Source organism: Takifugu flavidus, chromosome 15, assembly GCF_003711565.1.
Source record: "Takifugu flavidus isolate HTHZ2018 chromosome 15, ASM371156v2, whole genome shotgun sequence".
NCBI classification, from domain to species: domain Eukaryota; kingdom Metazoa; phylum Chordata; class Actinopteri; order Tetraodontiformes; family Tetraodontidae; genus Takifugu; species Takifugu flavidus.
In genome coordinates this window covers 465,886-488,481 of record NC_079534.1, presented here as the reverse complement: position 1 = coordinate 488,481, position 22,596 = coordinate 465,886, and the positions used below count along the sequence as shown (strand labels likewise).

At 45.6% G+C, this 22,596-nt stretch overlaps 1 protein-coding gene across 1 annotated transcript; it reads left to right on the top strand.

Moving 5' to 3' along the window:
• The first annotated feature begins 639 nt into the window (after positions 1-639).
• On the top strand, positions 640-22,010 carry LOC130539042 (protein unc-13 homolog A-like). The gene is made up of 42 exons (XM_057057116.1): positions 640-1,115; positions 3,868-3,897; positions 4,043-4,142; positions 5,285-5,402; positions 5,550-5,673; positions 6,193-6,263; positions 6,375-6,429; positions 6,833-6,862; positions 7,770-7,983; positions 8,656-9,714; positions 9,849-9,951; positions 10,692-10,735; positions 11,420-11,498; positions 11,591-11,596; positions 11,685-11,759; positions 11,841-12,060; positions 12,165-12,392; positions 12,514-12,655; positions 12,801-12,970; positions 13,050-13,165; positions 13,253-13,416; positions 13,509-13,662; positions 13,933-14,001; positions 14,147-14,236; positions 14,544-14,678; positions 14,778-14,905; positions 15,252-15,337; positions 15,436-15,562; positions 15,653-15,749; positions 16,307-16,450; positions 16,554-16,631; positions 17,015-17,092; positions 17,173-17,261; positions 17,351-17,494; positions 17,706-17,829; positions 18,327-18,383; positions 18,488-18,568; positions 18,681-18,828; positions 18,906-18,962; positions 19,152-19,238; positions 19,338-19,494; positions 19,566-22,010. Exons 1-42 carry the CDS (start codon positions 1,094-1,096, stop codon positions 19,852-19,854), a joined length of 5,589 nt encoding a protein of 1,862 aa, XP_056913096.1. The 5' UTR covers positions 640-1,093; the 3' UTR covers positions 19,855-22,010.
• Positions 22,011-22,596: the final 586 nt, after the last annotated feature.

Sequence of the window (22,596 nt, the reverse complement as noted above, 5' to 3'; positions counted from 1 at the left end):
GATGTTTTCCTTTATGACTTTTTCAGATTTCCCCTTCAATATTGCTTAAACTTTGTTGAGTAAATACTCAAAAAAGTATAATATTCAGTTGCATGGAACGGAAATAAGAACAAAAAATGGAACTTGAACACCCCCAATACTCTTCGTCTTGATTCGTGGTGGTGTCCTTGCAGTTTTTCATACGTAATAAATATGCACATGTAAAATATGTCATAGGTTTTTAAGGATTTGAACCCCCCCATCTAACATTAGAATAATCACCTTTTCCCTGTCTAATTCTACATATAGCTACATATGCTTTTTTTTTTTCTTTTTTTTTTAACAAGCGTCTTTTAACATATAGAGCGCTGCTGCCGTTGGGGCTGTTAAATCATGCTGCGAATAAGCAAATAACCACCGTGTTTGTTTGTTTTTTTAAATTAAACCTTTTGCCATCTTCTATCTTACCTCATCTCATATGAAGTAAGATGTATTTTAATGTATAGAAGTTATATCTCACAACATATAAAATACCCACAAGTCATATACAGTGGAGTTTCTGCCCCTCAGATATTTTATGCTCCTCTTAAAAGTTGCTGCAGTAACACATAGTTTTTTCATTATATAAACATTCGTACAGTGCGTTATAAAACCCACAGTAGGCAATTTAATTACATTTCTGAATACATTTATCAATCTCTCCCTCTCTCGCGCGCCCTGGGCTGTGACGTCAGAGCGGCCCGGCGGAGCTGTCCTCGCGCAGGGGGCGCTGCTGCTACTGAAACAAGATGGCGGAGCGCGCAGGTGGAGCGGAGGAGAGTTGAGGCAATGCAGAGGAGAAAGAAGAGGGGGGCGAGGAATTCACTCCCGTGAGCGCTGTCCCGCCTAAAGAGCAACATCCACGCAGAGAGTGGGTGGGGGGGGGCGCGCTTCCGAAACGATGCTGGCTTCTCTCTTGCGCACTATTCAGGGCATCGTCTTGGCAGTTTATCACCGCGGATTTGAGTGAAGACACCGTATTCGCTGTCAAGAGGAGCCGAGCGGCGGGACCGGCCGTATAAATCACGACGCTTTCAGCAGAGGACAGCCGGGGACGCTCACGTCGCTGCCAGAGATGTCCCTGCTCTGTGTGGGAGGTAAGAGGGGACATTATCGGCGTACGCTTCGCTCACGTTCCACCTGCACCTGTCGTGTGTCGGGGTGCCTGTGGGACGTCAGCTCCGCAGAAAAGTAGCTAAGCTTGGCTGATAAATCATCAAATGAGAAAGCTTTTGCCTCTAACAAACCTCTTTTAGTAGTAAAACAGCTCAGCGGCTTAATGACACGTTGCTCTCATTTACCGCCTGCGCTCAAATGAAAAGGTTTTATGAATGAGTTCAGGGGAGACGCGGATTGAACGGTGACCAGCAGATCATTCTCATCCTCATGCTTCCATCAAAATATCTGAGAGGGGAAACATCAATTCACACTCCTGGCGGGGGCTGTTGCAGCCTGCGTGTGTGTGTGTGTAATTGCGCGTTGCCACTCGGTTCATTCATGCGTGGGCAGTCGGGAGGATGAGGAAGGAAAAGCCCCTGATGCCGCCGCCGCCTCCTCTCTGACGCGGCTGTTGTAGTCGTGAGGGAATACTCGGGAGGTGCTCGTCACTCCTCGACGTTTTCCCAGAAAGGATGCGTCAGCTCGTCACGGCGAGACTTCCTGACAGCACCTGATGGAGCCGACACTGTTCTGAGAACGGTGCTGCCTGTGCACGCACGCACGCACGCTGCTTGCAGGGGAACCGTGTGCATGTTGAGAGAATTCGAATCAGCGGTTTAGATAAGAAAGACTCACCATCCGTCCGTCATCTGTGAGCTGTCGTGCTGCTATTAACAATTAAACATTCAGCTTTTTAAAGCGGACAATTGCTGCAGTCGCGTCACCTCGTTTGAGTCAAAATATCACAATGGAAATGTAAGAAAATATTCAATATTAACACTCGTCAGGGTGCCACACTTTTTTATGCATGTGGGGAAACTTGCATCCTTCGTATGTAATAAAACTAGTTGTAACATGATAGAAAGTGTTTGTGTTGAGATTCTAGAATTTATTTTCAGGTCGACAGTTTAGGGACGTTGTCAATGTCGTCTTTAGCTCAGGTCCATTATGGATGCCATCCCACCATCACCCCACCCACTGCATCCACCCACTGTCTGTCACAGCTCTGAGTCAGTGCCATTAGAGTCTCAGGTTTATTCATTCATAGGCTGCTTGAAACTGTCAGTGCAGACTAAAAGACTTGGCAGACGACCTCTCTAGTTTTTCCAAGTTCCTGTTACATCATTCATGTCTACCTGACTGGAGCTATTTCTGGCCCCGGCAGCTTCGCTCGCATCTGCCAGCTGAGCAAATCTACAGTCATATTCACAGAATAACTTTCATATATCCCACATGATTTTCCAATTCTTTTCTTTTATTATATTTTCTAATTTTTCAGTTTCCCTTTAGTCCAGGAATGTCCCGATTGCTGTTGGCTAGCGCAGATTTCCTCATTTCTGAATCAGGCCAGCCTTCAGTTTGCCACTGCATGGATGCGTTCGGCTCATCCGCTCCCTATTTTACATTCCCCGACAGTTCAAGTTGAAGGGTTTCCTGAGTCCCTGTCGTTTTCTTGGCAGGCTGCTTGGGCCCCATAAGTCAGAGTCTGCTGTGTGAGACAAAATTCTTAAGGAAAGGATCTATTCGATCCGCTTCGGATCCTTTATTAACAGTAGAATCAGCAAACAGTTTTATTGTTACCCAGTATTTGATCAGATTTATGTCTTTGACCCAGTTTTTTAAAATCTAGGCCAGCCGATTCACTCGATTGATTTAGCGTTATAGCCTTACACTGCCTTGTTGTGTATGAGTTACAGGCATTTATATGTGTGGGTGTGTGTGTCCTCCTAGAAACATGCGTCTGCGGCAAAATATAGTTTGTGGGGCTTGTGGACATTTCTCCTTATAACTCAGTCTGTCAGGAAGATTTATGTGGGCTATTATTAAACCTCGTCTTTCTACTGTTGAAAATCCAATTTCTTTTTTTATCGATCCTCCCCGTGTCCTGATATATTTCCAGGATCATTTGACTGTTGACATTAAGATGGTGCAACGAGCTATTCGTGATATAATCTACATAAGTAGCAGCGTTTCAACTAGCACAGCCCATTTTGAATCCATTTGTCTTCTTGGCATGGTGTTCAATTGTTTTAGGTGATTTCAAGCTTTAAACCCGACCGATGTTGCGTTTATTGCCGTAGGTGGTGCATGTGGAGGTGACGTTGAACCACCATACGTGGATATTCTTTCATTATACAGCAATGAGTCACACTTTCTATGTTACTGCTGATGTAACAGCACTTAGGATCCACATGTAGCTCGGGTTTGTACTGAATGAATAAAAAAAAATCAGAAGTAAGAAGGCGGGGGTGGGAGGGTGGTGGGGGAATGCTGCTTGGGCAGTTTTATTATTGCAGTAGGCTGTACATGTGCACAGAGACTTGTGCCATAAGACATGTTTTAATCTTGAGTTTCTCGAGGGCCGAGGAGCGTGCGTTTGCATTATATTAATACGAACCTTTGTTTATTGGTACGTGCGCAAACCTGCAGGGATCTTTTGCAGCGCGTGTGGAGAGCAGTGGGTAGCAGGGCATTAAAAATGTATGTGTGGGTTATGATAAGCTGGTTAAAAGGTGCTGCAGAGACAGAAACAGGGCTTTAACTGTGTACTGAAAAATAGATCACACCAATTCCCTTAAAATGCCTGGATAGCAGGACAGGATTTAAACCATGAGATTTGTTTATTTGTGCGCATTATAAAAACAGATGGCGTTCCTGTGTGTGACTTTGTCCCTCTCTGTGTTTCCACAGTGAAGAAAGCCAAGCTGGATGGGCCCCAAGGTGAGGACCTGCGCTTCCAGAAATAGACGTTAGATCACGCGGACGGGATCTTGCTGTTCAGACACAAAATTGTGTGTGTGACAAGAAGTTTGTCAGTGCAGGTTTTCAGTCTAACACTCTCTCTTTATCCTTCTGTCCTACACAGAGAAGTTTAACACTTATGTGACACTCAAAGTACAAAATGTGAAGAGCACAACCATTGCTGTCCGGGGCGACCTGCCCAGCTGGGAGCAAGACTTCATGTTGTGAGTCTTTCATCAGAGCTTTGTTGTCACTGGACCTTCTCTTCCGCTCTTTTCTCTGTTGTGTTCTCCTCTCTGCTTTTCCTCAAGTGGTTTAGTTTTTTCCAGCTTCCTCCTTCCACACATTCTCTCCTCTTCACCCTTCATCCAGCCGTTGTCTCTCCTGACTCTTTCTTTATATCTACCCCTCTAACATCGGCTTCACCCTCTTTTTCATTCGCTCTCACCGATGCATTTTCTCATCACGTCCGCTTTCTCAGCCTTGGCTCTCCCCCAGCCCCTTTCCTCTCCTCTGTCACTTCTTCTTAATGTGGCTCTTTGATCTTCATCAACTCAGCCCCCTCTTCTTGTGAGTCCCCCTCTTCCCTGGCCTCCTCATGCTGCTGTCCAGGCATCAATCACAGCATCCGGAATCCGCGTATTTAAACACCAAGTGCTTAACATTTTGGGAGATTTGCTGCGTTTACATTTGTGCTCAGAGGTGTGATGTGGTTGATGAATGGTGTGACTCATTTACCACGTAGGACGCAGCAGCAGGCTGACTGCAGAATGCACTTGTATGGTGTTAGAAGGCGTCGAGCTTGGTGCTTGGGTTGCATCAGTGAGGCAGTGTTATGTAATGTTTGGATTGCGGGGAAAGTCTCATCGCCTCGGCCGAACCCGGTATAAATGACTGTGCCCCCTCAGTCACTGCCATGAATCAAACGGACATGTTTCTTGAAAGGATTCACCGCTTAGATGGGGAATCCTGTCCTCCTACTTCTCAAACTTACCACTTTGTCCCTTCAGGCATGCATCATAATCACCTCCTCCACGTTCCTCCCACTCATCCCTTTCCTCCACTTATTCATCCATCCTTCTCTCTGTCTTTGTTTCTCTTTCCTGTCCTGGCGCTTTGTAAATATTTTATGAAAGATTATTTCAAATTTGCCAACCAAGACGTGTCACAGTGGGCTTCACAAATCATTATTTGCACTGTGTGCTTGACTCAGTAGTCTGTCATTCCCAGCAGAACCACACTCAAGATGCAAAAAGCCGATTATGCTTTGTTTTATTTAAAGGGCGATGCCTCAAATCTACCACTGTGCCGCACATTTATGACAGCGTTGAAATAAATAATTAGTTATTTTCTGTTTCTTTTCCAGTGAAATAAATCGACTAGACCTGGGTCTGACGGTAGAAGTGTGGAACAAGGGGTTAATCTGGGACACCATGGTGGGCACCGTATGGATCCCCCTGCGTAGCATCCGACAGTCAAACGAGGTTCGCCCCTAAACCGGCAAAACCACCTTCACCGCTTCAGAAATGCAATAGTCCCACTGTACTTAAGAGGATGACTAATTGGGATTTTTATTTGCTTCTATTGTGCCCATCGTTTGTGTGTCAGCTGGAAATGTCTTTTGTGTGCAGGAGGGTCCAGGGGAGTGGCTCACACTGGATTCTCAGGTCATCATGAACGAAAATGAGATCTGTGGCACCAAAGATCCCACTCTCCATGTTTTACTACTCGACACACGTTTTGAGCTGCCTCTTGGTGAGAAAACAGTGTGTTATGTTTCAGTCAGAAAGTGTCGATGGCCGATGATGCAGGAAAATCTCACACCCTCGAGGGCCGAGCTGCATTAATAATGCCTGCCTGTTTTCCACAGGACACAGTTACATATGAACACCTGTGATCTTGTCAGATGCTTATTGTTTTCCTGTGGTGTATATATAGTCCAGGGGGCTGAATTTGTGGCCTTAAAGGGAGAGTGCATGCATCTTCTCACTTACAAGCTTCCTCTTAGCATTGATTAGGTGTAACTTCCCATCAGACTTCCTGTAGTCAATAGTGTGCATCCGACTCCCCGGTTTTCAGACCGATATATCCGTTTTCCAGCTGTGGAAAAGGTTTTCATGTGGTTCTTGTGCTTCGGTGGGAGTCATATGAGTTCTTAATACAATCATTTTAGGTTTAAATAATGGAGTTCCAGTACTATAAACGTTTCAGCGGTTTAGGAACGACTCCATTCGGCTTGTTTTTGTCACCTGAATGTATCTGGCATGTTTTCAGATATCCCCGAGGATGAGGCGCGCTACTGGGCTAAAAAACTGGAGCAGATTAATGCCATGAGGGACCAAGATGTAAGCTGTTTATTTGGTTCTACAGGATAACGCCTCACATAAAGGAATAAGCTATTAATCTGTGCAAGGTTGTTAAGAGTGAAAGGTCAATTATTTCCTCTCATTTCACAGTATTCCTATCAGGAGGAGCAGGAACGCCCTCTCCGTGTACCTGGGACCCAGTGTTGTAAGCGTCCCTTTGGTGTTTCTCCAATTCAGTCATTTGTCCGTGTTAAACAAGAGAATAATGCGTTTAGCTTTGGAGATGTAATTAGATTACTTCAGCTCAACAAATGCATTATGTGTGTAACCACACGTGCACTACAGTGTGTTAGGGGGGAAAGGGGCCACTGTTCACTCTACTGTAAAGGATCAATAGTTGCATCAGATGCTCAGAGGTGCTCACTGCTCCTCCAGGATTCTGTTGTTCCGTCATTGTTGGGCCAGGCAGTTAATCACAATGATCCAGATATCTGGTGCAAACACTGGAACAGTCAGCATTTCAGTTTTACTTTTGCCACCACGGAACTCTAAGAATTTGTGGCGTGACTAAAACACTAATGTGATTATAATCCTTGTTTTTATTGTAGGTAACTGGAGTCTTTGGGGGGACCAACAAAGTAAGTGTCAGAGTCACTCATTTGTCATTTTTAGCTTCTGTAGAGTTTGTTTGACGCATTCAGCTTTGGTTGATCTCTTTCAGTGATACCTGCTACTAGAATATGAAGGATACTTTCAGACATTCATCCAATCTATATACAGAAGCTATAAATAATTTCTACATTCGGTGTCCCACAGAAGGGAAGCCACATGATGTCCATCCATTAGATATGCCGCAAAGTCTCCTTCTGTCTGTCTTTGCCTGCAGATCATCTGACAGTCTTGTCTGAGTGTGTCAGGCTCATCAATACAACTGCAGAAATTAATCTCCATTCTCTCAAAGGGAAGATAAAAGAGCAGAATTGGAATGATGGATGGTTAGCTGTGAAATTAGAGAAGGAGAAGGAGAGGCGGCTGCATAGCTGAAGAGAGGAAGTTCATTGTTGGTAATTACTGATGTGTTTGCATCCAGACGGATGAAGAAGAAGGTATATGCGGTCAAAGTGAGATGAACAATGATGAAGACCGAACAGTGATTATTTGCGTAATTCTCATACTGCAACATTAAAGCGCCTCCCTAGCTAAGATATTCATTTGTCACCTATAGACTCTGCAAATGCATCTTTTTGAGCAGGGATGGATTCATGTTCTGTTTTAATGATGAGAATGAAAATGAGAAAGTGGTCATGTATCATGCACCGTATGGATGGATGAACTGCATGAATTACTGCAGATCTAATCATGTTGCTTCATCTTATCTGTCTCGCTTCCGATTAATACCAGACAATTGGTTGGTTTCGATCGGATCGATCAACCTTATAATCGTTCTTTTTGCATCGCATTATTAACATTTCAAGCGGAATCTTTCATATTCTTTCTGTACAAAGAAGCAACGGCTCCAAAATAAAGTGTTTTCTGACTCTGCAGACGAAGACCCTGACAGCGCTGTGGACGACAGGGACAGTGACTATCGAAGTGAAACCAGTAACAGCATCCCCCCTCCATACTACAGTACATCACAGCCCAATGCCTCCGTACACCAGTATCCCATCAGCCACCAGCACCGCAACAACACAAGTTTGTCTTATCAACGCTCCGGTAACAGCCAGGATGTGGAGTATCACCATCAGAGGACCATCAGGTGTGTGCGCCTAATTTTCTTTAGTGAAAATAATTATTTCCGCGAGTGGCTCCGACCTTAATCTATTCGCATCAAAGCGAACAGCACTCATCTCATTTCTAAAATATGTATCACTTAGCTTTGAGTTATTTATCCAGTAAATCCTGAGATGAGCTGCCTGTGTGTGTGGAACAGAGGAAATGTATTCATTCCTCTTCATCACTGCTGTCCACACCCCCCCTCACCACCTGTCCTTACCAATCTTTTCCTTCCCTACCTATCTCCATCCCTCCTCCATCCACTGCCCTCTCTCTTGGTGTTTCTATTTTCTTCTAATAGCCCCATTCATCATGGAGTATAAGTATGGTTCCCTGTTTGTTGTATTTCTGGATGCCTGATCTTTTATTCTTTCTTTTTATAGGCCTTTCATTTTTATGTTCTCTGTATTTTCTGCTGCTTCTGGTTCTCTTGTTCTCGCCGTGCTTGTCACCATTAATAATTACCATTGTTCAGCTAGCAAACAGAGTGCACTGGGTATAAAGTGCCCTATAATAATTTAAGATATTGATTCAGAAATTGTGGGTAAGACATTCACTATGCTTGTATACTGTGTGTACTTTATGTGCATAAATAACCTACTTGAATGAGTTCAGGTGCCTAAAAAGGCCAACTATGTTTTTATTCTCTTTTCAGTCCCTCTGGGAGCTACGCCTCCTCTGCAGAGCTAAGTCGCTGCAGCAGTCAGCTGAGCGAGGAAGAGTACGGTTGTGATTATGGAGAAAGAGACCCTTATGATGAGAATGACTCCTACCACTCCTGCCACTCCTCTGTAAGCTACAGTAAAGGCTCCCCTGACTGGGACCCAGATGAGACTCAGGGGGCATACAGTGACGAGTACAGCAAAGATGGAGGAGAGGAGGCCGCTCTGTATGAAGAGGATGATGGAGAGCTCTATGAGGGAGAAGAGGAGGGCCTCTACGAGGACGAAGAGATGATGTATGATGACGAGGACATGTACAATTTGGATGGAACCCTCAGCGAGGACATGGAGCCTCCATTCACTCCCACCCCAACCACTCCCAAAAGTCTGGATGTTCCCAGCTCCAGACCTCCTCTTGAGAAACAATCTTCCTTACACCAACAGCAGCCCCCAAATCAAACCCCCAATCAAATATCCAATCAGACTCAGCCCGCTGGCACAGTCCCACAGTCCCCACCGACAGCAGCCCCTCCTAAACAGGCTCAGCCCCAAACACAGCCTCAGTCAGGCACATCCGCCACCTCCTTCTTCTCAATGGCCAAACCTCTGACTGCTGCAGTATCTGGCTTGGCTTCAACATTCTTGTCCTCAGTTCCAGCTGCACAACCCACCCAGTCTCACCCTTCAGCCTCCATTTCATCTCAACAACAGTCTGCCGGAAGCAATGCTATCCCTCCATCCCACCCAGCCACCATTGCTAACTTGTCTTCTCAGCCCCAGTCCACTGCCCCGGGCCTTTCCTCCCAGCAGCCCCAATTCTCTGGACAACCGCAGGCTCATCTGACTGATCCTGTAACCACAGAGCCAGCTGAGGATCACATTCCTCCACCGGAGGAAGAACAGTGGCCAGAAGAGGACCTGATAATGGAGAAGGAGGCCAAGACGCCTCCAAATCTGTCAGAGGAAGAACTCCCCTTGGAAGAGAGAGAGGAGCGGTTTGAGGAGAGCAGGGTTCCAACCCCACAGGAGGAAACAGAAATGCCGCCTGAGAGGTAGGGGTCGAGTTGCATTCAAAAACCAATCTGATCAGTGAAGGAACTCCTATAGACTCTGAGAGAAACCTTATGACAATTAATCCTGAAAGTGTATTCACTGAGAAAAAAGAAAAACTTGTTTTCCATCATAGTCCTCCAGTCGTAGAGGAGCCCAAAGAACCAGTAGATCCAGCAGTGAGAGCCAAAGAAAACTGGCTGAGGCTTTACAATAAAGTTTTAGACCAACTTCGAGAGGTAAGATAATGTTTATCCCCATTTGGGCTTGAGTAATCATGTCATTTTATAGAAAAGCTGAAGTCTAGAGACCCAGAGTTTCTACCTCTATTATTACTTTCTTTAATGACAGCAACTTTTGTTTTAGTTTGGCTGCAGCGCCACATTGCACTTTGATAAATAAATTGGACACAATCTGCTTGATTGGCTTTCATTGGCATATTTTACTCACTTATTATGTTGCTTTTCATTATGTTTGAATTAAGTTGCGCAGCTGAATAATCACTTGCTTCAATGTTTATTTTGATGTATGTCACGTTACGTTTTCGTTGGCTTTCTTTTGTTTGTCTTTTTTTTCTCCGTCTTTGTGCCGACCCACTTTGTTTTCTTTCCAGTTTCATGTCATTGCCATAGCGACACTCGCATGCAATTTACTCGGCCATCATTGGAGCAAGCTGGCAGGTAGGTGCACCAGCTTGTGAGAAAGAAGGAAACTCCTAGCAAAAGGTGTCAGAAACACTCCTCCACTCTGCACATTCATCTTCACAGCAGTCTCGGTGTTTCTTGTGTAATGGCTGCCATCTGATTTTATTTTCGGTCATTTAAAAATTTTAGAGGTTTCAGTGACCAGCACAATTTTGCCTGTTAATGCATCGACACCAAGGGATTCAGTTTTGATTCTTCTGTCTAATGATTAGATAGATAAATGATTAAAGATGAGGGTTGCTGCTTCTTCTGATGTTCCTGCATTCACCTTCCAGGCTCGAGGAGAAACCTCCAGTTCACTGTGGTTTGGTAAAGGAGGGTGAGTGTTTGTATCCTGAGTAATGGTCCTTTACCTACTTAAAACACATCACAGTGCTTTTGTCAAGGTAAAGCATCATCAATCGTGATTTAATTTATCCTCTAAATGTTACCAAAACTTGTTCGCTGTTAAAAATGGCCCACTTTATTCTGGGAATCCCTAGTTCATTTTTCATTCTGATACACAGGCAAAGTCAGCTCGTGGCTTCTGGCCAATGAATATTGAACAGCAGTGGGCTGCCCTGGCTTAGCTGGTGCTTCATTTGTAGATCAGGAATTCTTCAGAGTAGAACTGAGGTTGCACATTAAAGACGTGCAAAGTTTGCCAAGCAGAAACCCAGCATTTATCCCTGCTGTGTGGGCTGGCATCGCCACTTTATGCAACTCTCCAGGAAAGTCTATAAATGCAGCAGGAATAGAAACCCATTCATTATAGATGCAACCATATTAATACTTTTCTCACATGCTCAGCCTACAGTAAACGGCACAGAACACTGATTGCAGTTCACTCATATAGGCTGATTTGATACAGCAGGAAATACAATATTACTTGATCATTTGATTTTTTTATTTTTTTTTAAATGAATCTCAACTTCATCTACAACATTATGCTCGTATTACTGGTCCTCATTTAGTGTTTTTTAAGGATAATCCGTTCTGTATGTTTGTATTGTTTGATTTTTAGAATGGGGGGAGCTCTCTACAGTATTGATAGCATGCCTGACCTTCGCAAGAGAAAAGCCATCCCTCTTGTTAGAGATCTGGTGAGAAAACAACTGGAAGCACAATGATTTTGTGTGGCTTTCTAGTGACATTTTAACTCTTTCTCTGTTTCCACGCTGTTTGGCCTCATCAGGCAATGGTGAGTAAACATGTTTATCCTTAACAGGAATCACACAGTAACCATACGTCTGCAGTCAACATTTAAACTTTGTTAATGTCTCTGACAGTCTCTAGTGCAGAACTCACGCAAAGCTGGAATCACCTCAGCTATGGCTTCAACCACTCTCGGCAATGAGGAGCTGGTGGGTTTTTCCTCTCTCCACTGAGGTTTAATTACTAACCCAACACTCACATGTCTCAACATATCTCTGTTTGCTCCGCAGAAAAGTCACGTTTATAAAAAGACCCTGCAGGCTCTCATCTACCCCATTTCCTCCACCACCCCCCACAACTTTGAGGTGTGGACTGCCACCACCCCCACCTACTGCTACGAATGCGAAGGGCTGCTTTGGGGTATCGCCCGGCAAGGCATGCGCTGCTCCGAGTGTGGCGTCAAATGTCACGAGAAGTGCCAGGATTTACTAAATGCAGACTGCCTGCAGAGTACGGAACAAAAACACACATTTTTGGTCTACTTTATATTTGATGTGTGTAATGTTTTTCATTCCAAACGCGCCTTATTACATCTTGACATTTGTGCCTCTCAGGAGCTGCAGAGAAGAGCTCTAAACATGGGGCTGAGGACCGAACCCAGAACATCATCATGGTCCTGAAGGACCGCATGAAGATCAGAGAGAGAAACAAGCCAGAGATCTTTGAACAAATCCTGGACGTGTTCGGTGTCGACAAACAAACCCACGGCATGCAGATGAAGCAAATCAAGCAAAGTGTGCTTGACGGAACCTCCAAGTGGTCAGCAAAGATCAGCATTACTGGTGAGTGAAGAATCCAAGGAGAGCAAAGGACAAGAGTTCATCATCTTTTTAAATATACTTGAACTCTAGTTTGAAATAACAAATGTACCTGAACTTTACTATATCTGCTGCTCTTCCTTAGTCGTTTGTGCGCAGGGCCTGCAGGCTAAAGACAAAACAGGCTCCAGTGACCCGTATGTAACAGTTCAAGTTGGGAAGACGAAGAAGAGAACAAAGACCATCTATGGCAACCTCAACCCCGTCTGGGAAGAAAGCTTTCACTTGTGAGTGCCATGGAAATGACTTCTCTGAAATATTTTATTATTTAATAACGATATGGAAGATGTTCTGTCATTTCACGGCATTTGAAATTTAGGATTGTATAAAAAATATCTTCTGTCTTTCCTGTTTAACCTACGCCTCGTCCAGTGAATGCCATAACTCGTCTGACCGAATCAAGGTCCGCGTGTGGGACGAAGACGACGACATCAAATCGCGGGTGAAACAGAGGTTCAAACGTGAGAGTGATGACTTCTTGGGTCAAACTATCATTGAAGTGAGGACACTGAGCGGAGAGATGGATGTCTGGTACAACCTGGGTGAGTTTGAGATGATGACAAAGTTACATTTCTCCTTAATGGAAGGGTCCTTCAATGTTTTCCCTTTCAATTTGGACAGACAAGAGAACTGATAAGTCTGCTGTGTCGGGAGCCATCCGCATGCACATAAGTGTGGAGATCAAGGGCGAGGAGACGGTTGCTCCTTACCATGTGCAGTACACATGTCTACATGAGGTCAGTCTGAGAGGTCCGACGGTCACAGATGTTGTGGTTATTTTATTGTAAAGGTAAAGGTCTCCAATGCTCTCTGTCTGCGTTCAGCATCTGTTTCAGTACACCACTGAGGAGCAGAATGGTGGCATTGTGAAAATTCCAGACGCTAAAGGCGACGACGCCTGGAAGGTGTATTTTGAGGAGACGGCTCAGGAGATAGTGGATGAATTCGCCATGAGATACGGAGTCGAGTCCATCTACCAGGCCATGACGTCAGTCCATTACTCACACAGATGCTGCAGAATTTATTCCACTTTCCATTTCTCTGGCTTCATCTTTCCTTATCCCTGCTTCTACCCGACAGCCACTTTGCCTGCTTATCATCTAAGTATATGTGCCCTGGAGTGCCAGCAGTGATGAGCACCCTGCTGGCCAACATCAATGCTTACTACGCCCACACCACACAGTCATCCAACAATGTTTCTGCCTCGGACAGATTTGCTGCTTCAAACTTTGGAGTGAGTCCAGGGGAAAGACTGTTTCCTGAAATAAAGAAGGAACCTTTTTCCACTTTAGATTTTGTCATTATATATCTCAGCAACACAAGAATCTTCCTACTGGTGCTAAATATTACCTTTAAACGTTTAACTGAAGGTCTCTAAACTCCTCCTACGTCGCTAAACATCCAATCCGCTGAGCAGTCAAGTTTACATACTCAAATGGTGACAAACATTGTTTCTCACTGTGTTGCCTTTGTAAATGGTTTGTTCTTTTCCGGGCTTGTACAGAAGGAGAGGTTTGTAAAACTGCTGGATCAGCTGCACAACTCCCTGAGGATCGATCTGTCTATGTATCGGGTACAGTTTATTTTGCTTTCTCTGTTTCTGCCTGTTTTAAGTGAATGCCTGATTTAAGCTACTGTAGGACTGAGACCAAAATCTTTAGACGTAAATGAACACTTATTTTTGTGTGTGATATTTGTCTCGCTGCTGACGTTTCCAGAACAACTTCCCTGCCAGCAGTCCTGAAAGACTACAGGACCTCAAGTCCACCGTCGATCTCTTGACTAGCATTACATTCTTCAGAATGAAGGTGAGGAAACGCAGATGCATTATTTTTTCTTTTCCAGTACATTTGAGTTAATGTGACGCAAATTTTTAGTACTTTCTGGAAATTAGCCTTAGGCGTATTCTTGGTATTAGTCTATCCAAACTGAAGCTTCTTTCCTCAGAACAGCACTGTATGTGACTCTTGAGTGTGAGGTGTTTTTGTGGCGTACATTGGTGTCATTTGGGGCATTTTATGAGTATGTGAGAATGAGGTCTGTTGAGATATTCTCTGTAATTCTCATGAATCTTTGAGGGGATTAAATCAAATGTTTTATGTGTCTTGTGTTCAGGTGCAGGAGCTGCAGAGCCCCCCGAGGGCAAGTCAGGTGGTGAAGGATTGCGTAAAAGCTTGCCTCAACTCCACCTACGAATACATTTTCAACAACTGTCATGATCTGTACAACAGAGAGTATCAGACAGATCCTGTAAGTATCTGAGACATAAATGCTTTGAATATACACTGACTCCAACAGTATCTCTGCTCTACAGTAATTTATGAACCCTTATTCTTTCTCTGTGTCCAGTCAAAGGCTGTCCCCCCAGATGAGCAGGGTCCCAGCATCAAAAACCTGGACTTCTGGTCCAAACTCATCACTCTCATTGTCTCCATCATTGAGGAGGACAAAAACTCTTACACTCCTTGTCTTAATCAGTGAGTCACATGATATTTTCAACTTTTAAATGTCATTCATGAAATTAGACAAAAAAGTCCTAGATTTAAGGGAACAGAAACAGGCCAAGCAACTGTCAGTGTTTGTTTAAACCCTGTGAGGTATGTCACGCCTATAATAATGCCTAAATTTGAATATGAGCCAAAGATAAACATTTCCCAAGTTCCAATACTGTGTTAGAATGTGTCCACAGACAAGTTATTCCACTTAGAGAGGTCAGATAGATTTGGCCATGTTACGCTACAGAAATACATACATTTTTTAAAGTTTGAATTGTTAAATGAGACACATAGAAGGTGACTGATCTGTCTGTTCTGTTTCTTTCAGGTTTCCGCAGGAACTGAACGTGGGCAAGATCAGTGCAGAGGTGATGTGGAATATGTTTGCACAAGATATGAAATACGCCATGGAGGGTACGTTTTTTGTTGATTTGATGGGGCCGAGGGGGGCTCTTGTTTGGTCTTCTAAATTGAAAATGTCCTTTCTTCCCCCCTCTGTGATTGATATTCAGAGCACGAGAAGCACCGACTCTGTAAAAGTGCAGATTATATGAACTTACATTTCAAGGTGAAGTGGCTCTACAACGAGTACTGCAAAGAACTGCCCACTTTCCAGAAGCATGTGCCTGAATATCCAGCGTGAGGAGCCAATAAACACACCATATCTGCTATTTACCTCTGACACTGTGTCCTTCATTCTGACCCTGCTCCTTCTTTCTTCCTCTGCAGCTGGTTTGAACCGTTTGTTATCATGTGGCTGGATGAGAACGAAGAAGTGTCCCGAGATTTTCTACACGGAGCCCTGGAGCGGGACAAAAAGGATGGGGTAACTACAATCAGCCATATTTTCCAACATCTGATTTCTGCAGGGATAAGATTAAAATATGTATCTGCCGAGAGAGCGTTCCAAATTGAAGATTCAAGGAAGTTTCTCTGCTGACTCTGCAACTCCACGCGGAGAAGAAGCTAAGGGCTTCAGGGCGACCAATAACGCCTCGATACGGAAGGCAAAGAGAGTCGATGCGCAGCAGCTGAAGATCTCCCAGCTCGTATGTTAGAACTCCCGCGGGTCCAGTTAATGTCGCCAGAAGCTGCAGTCCGCAGTGCTCTTCAATGATGGCCGGCTTCTAACAAGGGGGGGTTGCGCTCCATCGTATCTCTGATCTCCTCCGTGGCGTTTATCCAGACGCCTTCATTCGAGGCTTTTCGCTAATCGTTTAACTGCACTCGCGTGCACCTGCAGCAGGCGCAGCTGTGATATTACAAGCAACACCACTGCATAAGTGATGCCTGTAGAAATCCCCCCCTACCCATTTTCAGCATCAGCACCTGCACAGAAATGTTTCTAATGCTCCCCCACGGGGCTCTCTCTGCTCCCTCCAGTTCCAGGTCACGTCAGAGCACGCTTTGTTCTCCTGCTCTGTGGTGGACGTGTTCTCCCAGCTCAATCAGAGCTTTGAAATCATCCGCAAACTGGAGTGTCCTGACCCTCAGATCGTTGGCAATTATATGAAAAGATTTGCCAAGGTGATTTGTCTCAGCAGCAACCAAAAACACCCATGCGGGACAGGAATACGTGGAGGTTTCTCACTGCGACTCTGGTTTAACATCTTTATTTTGTTCTTTGCAGACTATCGGCACTGTCCTGCTGTCTTACGCTGACATCATCGCAAAAGAGTTTCCCAATCACGTCAAGAAAGAGAAAGTGGTGAGTTGAGGACAAAACACGGTTGGAAAACATAGCATCAGCCCGACTTAATCATTTTTATGTAACCTTTCCTTAAACTCTGAGTTTGGTGGAGAGGCAGCCTCGTTCAGTGGAGTACATTTGTCTCGCTTGCAGTCTTTGGATGTGAATTAGGTTTGGGTAATTAGCTGAATGAAGCCATGGGCTCGGGGCAAAATGGGCTGCCCTCCCAGAGAGACCATGAGCTCCCAGATGGGCTGTAATTACTGAAAACCCTTTGCTTCTTCGCCTTCATCACCAGGAGTGTTTTCACCAAAGTAACATTAAAAAAGGACCAACTCTACTGATTCTAGTAAAATGCTTGGGGAGTGCTGAGTGTGGCGCTTTCTTTCTGTCCCCCTCAGCCGTGCATCATCATCAACAACATCCAGCAGCTCAGAGTCCAGCTGGAGAAGATGTTTGAAGCTATGGGAGGCAAAGATGTGAGTTTCCATTCATGCTGTGGTCGTTGTGAATGTGTTACTGTGCCGGCTGCCGCATTCATCCCGTTATTGACTCCCAGCTCAACGTGGAGGCTAGCGACTTCCTCAAGGAGCTGCAGAACAAGCTCAACAGCGTCATGGATGACCTCAGCCACATCTTTGCTGTCAGGTGGGTCTCTTTATGTCTGGTGGTCAAGTCTGCTACCCTAAGTTTAGAGTCTGTTTATCAAAACGTTGCCTTTTTTGTGCTTGGTGTAGTTTCCAGCCCCAGATTGAAGACAATGTCAGGCAGATGGGAGACATCCTTGCCCAGGTCAAAGGTCAGACCGTCCCGGCCAATGGCAGTGTGGTCCAGGAGGCTGACAATGTCCTGCAGCCCATCATGGACTTCCTGGACAGCAAGTAAGTGCATCCGGTTACTACTTATTAGTCATCTATATTTTCTTAAAGAGACATGTTTCCCTCTCAGATTACTCTTAGCTGCTGTAAATCACATCACAGTCATATTTAAGTGTTCTCATTCATCATTAAACTAGATGGAGCCTTGTTTTCAGTTACCATCGCTTTGATCTGACCCCCTAAACGCATAAAATGTTGTGTTTCTCTCTTCCAGCTTGTCCCTTTTCGCTAAGATCTGTGAGAAGACGGTGCTGAAGCGAGTGCTGAAGGAGCTGTGGAAACTGGTCATGAACACAATGGAAAAGACCATTGTGCTCCCGACCCTCACGGACCAGACGGTATGTAATCTAACTACTCTAGATGCTTTTGCCTTTTGATTCCCTTTCTGCTTCTCAGCGTTTCTCTTGGCTCGGCCTCGTTTTCATGAGCATTAACCCAACGTTTCTGCCGTCGCTTCATTCTCTCCCTCCCTTCTGTTCTTAGGTTATTGTAAGTATCCTGTTTGTGTGTCCGTGGGATCCTCAACAGCACATTCTCTAGACCTTTTTTTTTAATCATTTTGGATGAGAGCATCTAAAACAGTGTTGAATGGTGGCCTGATGCACCAGCCTGTAACCCACTGGAATACTGACACTGAACACCGAAGCACTTAAACCTTCTTTCTCTTCCAATCTGAAGCTTGTTTGATGCAGATGCTCTCTGAAAGGGAGGATTTATTGCATTTCCTGTCCTCACCCTTCTGGTTTGAAGCTCTCCTCACCCCTGAGCACATCCCTCACCCCGCTGCACACCCTCGTACATTATCCTCACTCGTGCGTCATTCTCTTTTTTCCAGGGCACTCAGATGATCTTCAATGCTGCGAAGGAGCTGGGCCAGTTATCTAAGCTCAAGGTGATGACGACAGCAGGCAGCAACGCCATTAGCAGCAAAATGAATGAAATAAAAGCAGGTTTTTGGGTGAAGACACTGATCTCTCTGATCAATCTGTCCTGCAGGAACACATGGGACGAGAGGAGGCCAAAGCTTTGACTCCTAAACAGTGCGCAGTAATAGAGTTAGCACTGGACACTATTAAGGTATGGAATCGGCTCAGTAACAGCCCTCCATGAACCTGGTTTGCTGGCGTCTGCGTGTGTTGAGCACGTGTGACCTGTGTAGTGATATGGGATGTCACCTGTGTGTACGCAGCAATACTTCCACGCCGGTGGCGTTGGCCTGAAGAAGACCTTCTTGGAGAAGAGCCCAGACCTGCAGTCGCTGCGCTACGCCTTGTCTCTGTACACGCAGGCCACAGACAAGCTCATCAGGAAGTTTGTCCTGTCGCAGAACGCTCAGGGTGCGTTTCATATCACCGTTGGTCATATCAACGAATACGGGCTCCTTTCTTAATCAAGCTCTTCTTACTCCTGTCAGTTCACGGAGGAAAGGGGACCAGGTACACGGCAAATGAAGACACGCCACCGGACAAACGTAGGTGTCACATATGTGTGGAACATGTTCGACGGGGTCGCCGCACTGTTGGCATGTAGCATCTGACAGAAAGCCCAAAGATGAACGTTACGTTCCTCTTTCTGCGACTGGCTGTTGGAATTTCATCTGCATTCGTTCATCGCAGTCAGTAACCAGCTGTTAACAGCAGAACATCTGTGCGTCTTACAGCATCGGGGGTGGACGCCGTGGGCGAGGTGGTCATGTGCGTGGACATTCTGCCGCAGCCGAACGGTGAACACAAAATCAACGTGAAAGGTGAGCAGGCTGAGCAGATCCCACCCAGGTTTGATTCCATTTCTCCCCCGCCACCCCTTTTTTTTTTTTTTTTAAACGATGCCTGACTTTGTCGTCCAGTTGTGGCAGCTAATGACCTGAAATGGAAGGCGCAGGGTTTCAGGCCCTTCGTGGAAGTCTTCATCATCGGCCCTCACCTCAGTGACAAAAAGAGGAAGTTTGCCACCAAATCCAAGAACAACAGCTGGTCTCCCAAATTCAACGAAAGCTTCCAGTAGTGAGTGTCCGTCTCTTTTCCTCCGGTGAACACGCAGGCGAGGATAAAAACCGTTGACCTTCTGTTTTTAGCTCTCTGGGCACCGAGGTGGGTCCCGAGAGCTACGAGCTGCAGGTGTGTGTGAAGGACTACTGCTTCGCCCGGGAGGATCGCACCGTGGGCATGGCCGTGCTGCAGGTGAAGGACATAGCCAGCAGGGGCAGCGTCACCTGCTGGATGCCGCTGGGCCGGCGAGTCCACATGGACGAGACGGGCCTGACGGTCCTGCGGATCCTCTCGCAGCGCAACAACGACGACGTGGCGAAAGAGTTCGTGAAGCTCAAGTCGGACCAGCGCTCCGCCGAGGAGGGCCGCAGCTGAGAGGAGGGGAGGGGGGGTCAGGGGGAGGGGGAGGGGGGTTCGCACGTGCACAAATACACCAGACATTCCTGAGAAATGTAGTATTATGCGCACACGTATGTTACCCACACCTGCATAAACAACCCCGCGCAGCACACAAGCACACCCGGGCCCTTTTGTACATACATCTGCATACATTATGCAACATTTACATCGCAGTGTTACCAATGCAAACTATGTTTATATGCTCACACACATTCTCGGCCCCCCCATGTGACGCGTCACACCTTTTCTATGCCGCACATGTGACGCAACGCAGCACAGACCAACGGCGGGACCGTGTGAATAGATTGACGACGGCCACTTTGCACTTTTGCTCCGTCCCTCCGTCTGTCTGTTCTGTCTGTCCCACCCACTGCCCTTGTTCTGCGTAGCCCCCCCCCCCCTCCCCTCCACTGTAATGTGTTGTGTAAATCAAGGCACAGACTTAAGATCTGCTTCCTCTTTTGCCTCCTCCTTTAAAAAAAAAAAAGAAGCAAAGAGTGACCTTATATCAGTGTCCAGGGGTGACATCACTGCTCGTCTGTCCTGTAACGTTCTGCTGTTCTGCACGTTGACCCCAGGAACACTGTGATTCACTTTGCTGTGCCCACAAAAGATCGGTGCCTCCCATCCTGTAAGTGTGCGAGCATGGTGTACATGTAACCCCGACACAGCACGGTTTTTAAATTCCCACCTTACTAACATGTTGACAAAAGCAGGTTGAATTGTTTTTGTCTGTCCCGCTTCACATCGCAACAAAAGAAGCAATACCCCCCCTCCATGACACATCTCCACCCCTAGAGGGCGCATCACCTGAAGAAAAAAAGGGCTACAGGATCATTGGACTGGGACAAGCGCCTGTCCATGTCCCAGAATCCCTCCCCAGGCCTGCTCCTGTTCAGAACGACTCTCACAAGCGACAGCGTGGAAGAATTAGACACACACACACACACACGAGGGTGCCGCGGAACACAATAAGCCCATCCCTTCAAGGCAATACTGGTTTTCACTCACACAGAATGGAACAGGACTCTGTGCACACGTATTGTCCCATTTTCAAACCAGGCTCAGACACTATGAGCAATTTATTGTACCTAGAATATCCAAAATGTCTGCTGCAGCGGCACCACCTGCAATATGAAGCTCCAAGGAAAGAGACACTTCATCCTTGTTTTGTTTGTGTTGATCTTATTTATAGACTCCTGTAACCCCCACCCCCCCCCCCCCCCCCCCTTTTCCCTTTTCTGGATGCTTTTTTCATATTTTAAGGGAAAGAAAGAAGACCAAATTTGCACGAGCCATATCTCCAGTTTTGTTTTTTCCAAAGAAAGAAGCCATCAGAACCACCGCCGAGCATTTTAATGCTGTTTAAATATATGTTGCTGTCTTGTCGCCTATGTTTCTCTGCAAAAAAAAGAAAAGAAAAGTGAGCCAACCGCCTCGGTCTCGTGGTTTCTGTGCGAAACTCAATGATGTCACATGTTGTCTCCACTGGAATCTGTCAAAATGACCAAAAACTCAGCTTGTGAATGTGGATTTAACCTCAACAGAGCTTTCTCGTCATGACTGAGGGGGTCCACCTTTTATTAAAGGGATAATAAAGGGATGGTGGCTTCAGAGCAGCCTGTAGAGACCGCATCATGACTGGGGTGGTTGGTCGCCTGCTTCATGTGTGCGCACACATGCTGAGTACACCTACACACACACCACTGATCTGCTCAAGCACAAAGGAGCGCACGAGAGATGACGTACACGCATGCATGCACGCTGACACGACTCCATGGAAACCAACGACACCCACCCTGTGAATAGAATCAGCTTAAAATTGCATGATGGGGAACTTTAATTGTGCCAGCACGTGTCTACGATGTTGTTTTTGTCTTTTTTTAAATTATTATTCATGGAATCTATGTATCGAAAGGTCATCAATGTTTGTTTTTTTTAAAGCTTGTCAATATGTCACCTGTAATCAATACGAATGTAGTGTGAACAGAACTCGCATGAGAGAATTATTTTCTACTGGGGATGTTTGTAATTGATTTCTCATTGCTGATCGGTGGTTGATGAGGAAGAGGAGGAATGCAGCCCGATTGTGATCCGCTTCCTATTAAAGGGACGTTTGTGTCACGGTTGAACGCCCCCTTCTCGCGTCTTATTCTGCCCGTGGTGAATGATCCTACCCAAAACGCACCTGCTGGGACGGTTCTTCACATTCCCAGTCACACTGCTGCTGTTTTCCCTCCTGGCAGGATGTGCAGATGAGACCCTTGGCTGGAAACACCAGTCTTCCACGTCACCAAATGCTTAGTCTGCTCTGTGACCTCTGACCCCTGCGGAGGAGGGAGAGGACATCCAGGCTCATTTTGCTCAAGTGGAAACAGATGTTCCTGCTCCTTCGCGACAGTCCAGTAAAATACCTTTTGTTCAGCCTGGATAATTTTATATATTAGCACAGGTTTGCAATATATAGCGGCACCTAGTCATTAAAATATGGTACAGCAACATTGGATCTTTATTAACATAAAACTTCAATTAAAGCGGGTTTTTATATAGAGGAAAGCTGTCGTGATGTTGTATAAATTTGCTTATCTATCTGGTTTTACGTTAAACTGAACTGCAGATTTCCGTTTGTATCTGGCGCCGGCGGCTGCCCCCGTGTGGCCAGCCCGGTAATTGCACGAGCTGCCCCTTTCATGTTTTTGATTTATTTTTCATCAGAAA

Excerpts from the sequence above, each read along its gene's own strand:
- LOC130539042 (XM_057057116.1), top strand. The coding sequence starts at position 1,094 with ATGTCCCTGCTCTGTGTGGGAG. Across the intron at positions 1,116-3,867 it reads GTCCCTGCTCTGTGTGGGAG|TGAAGAAAGCCAAGCTGGAT; the intron begins GTAAGAGGGGAC and ends GTGTTTCCACAG. Across the intron at positions 16,451-16,553 it reads ATATGAAAAGATTTGCCAAG|ACTATCGGCACTGTCCTGCT; the intron begins GTGATTTGTCTC and ends TGTTCTTTGCAG.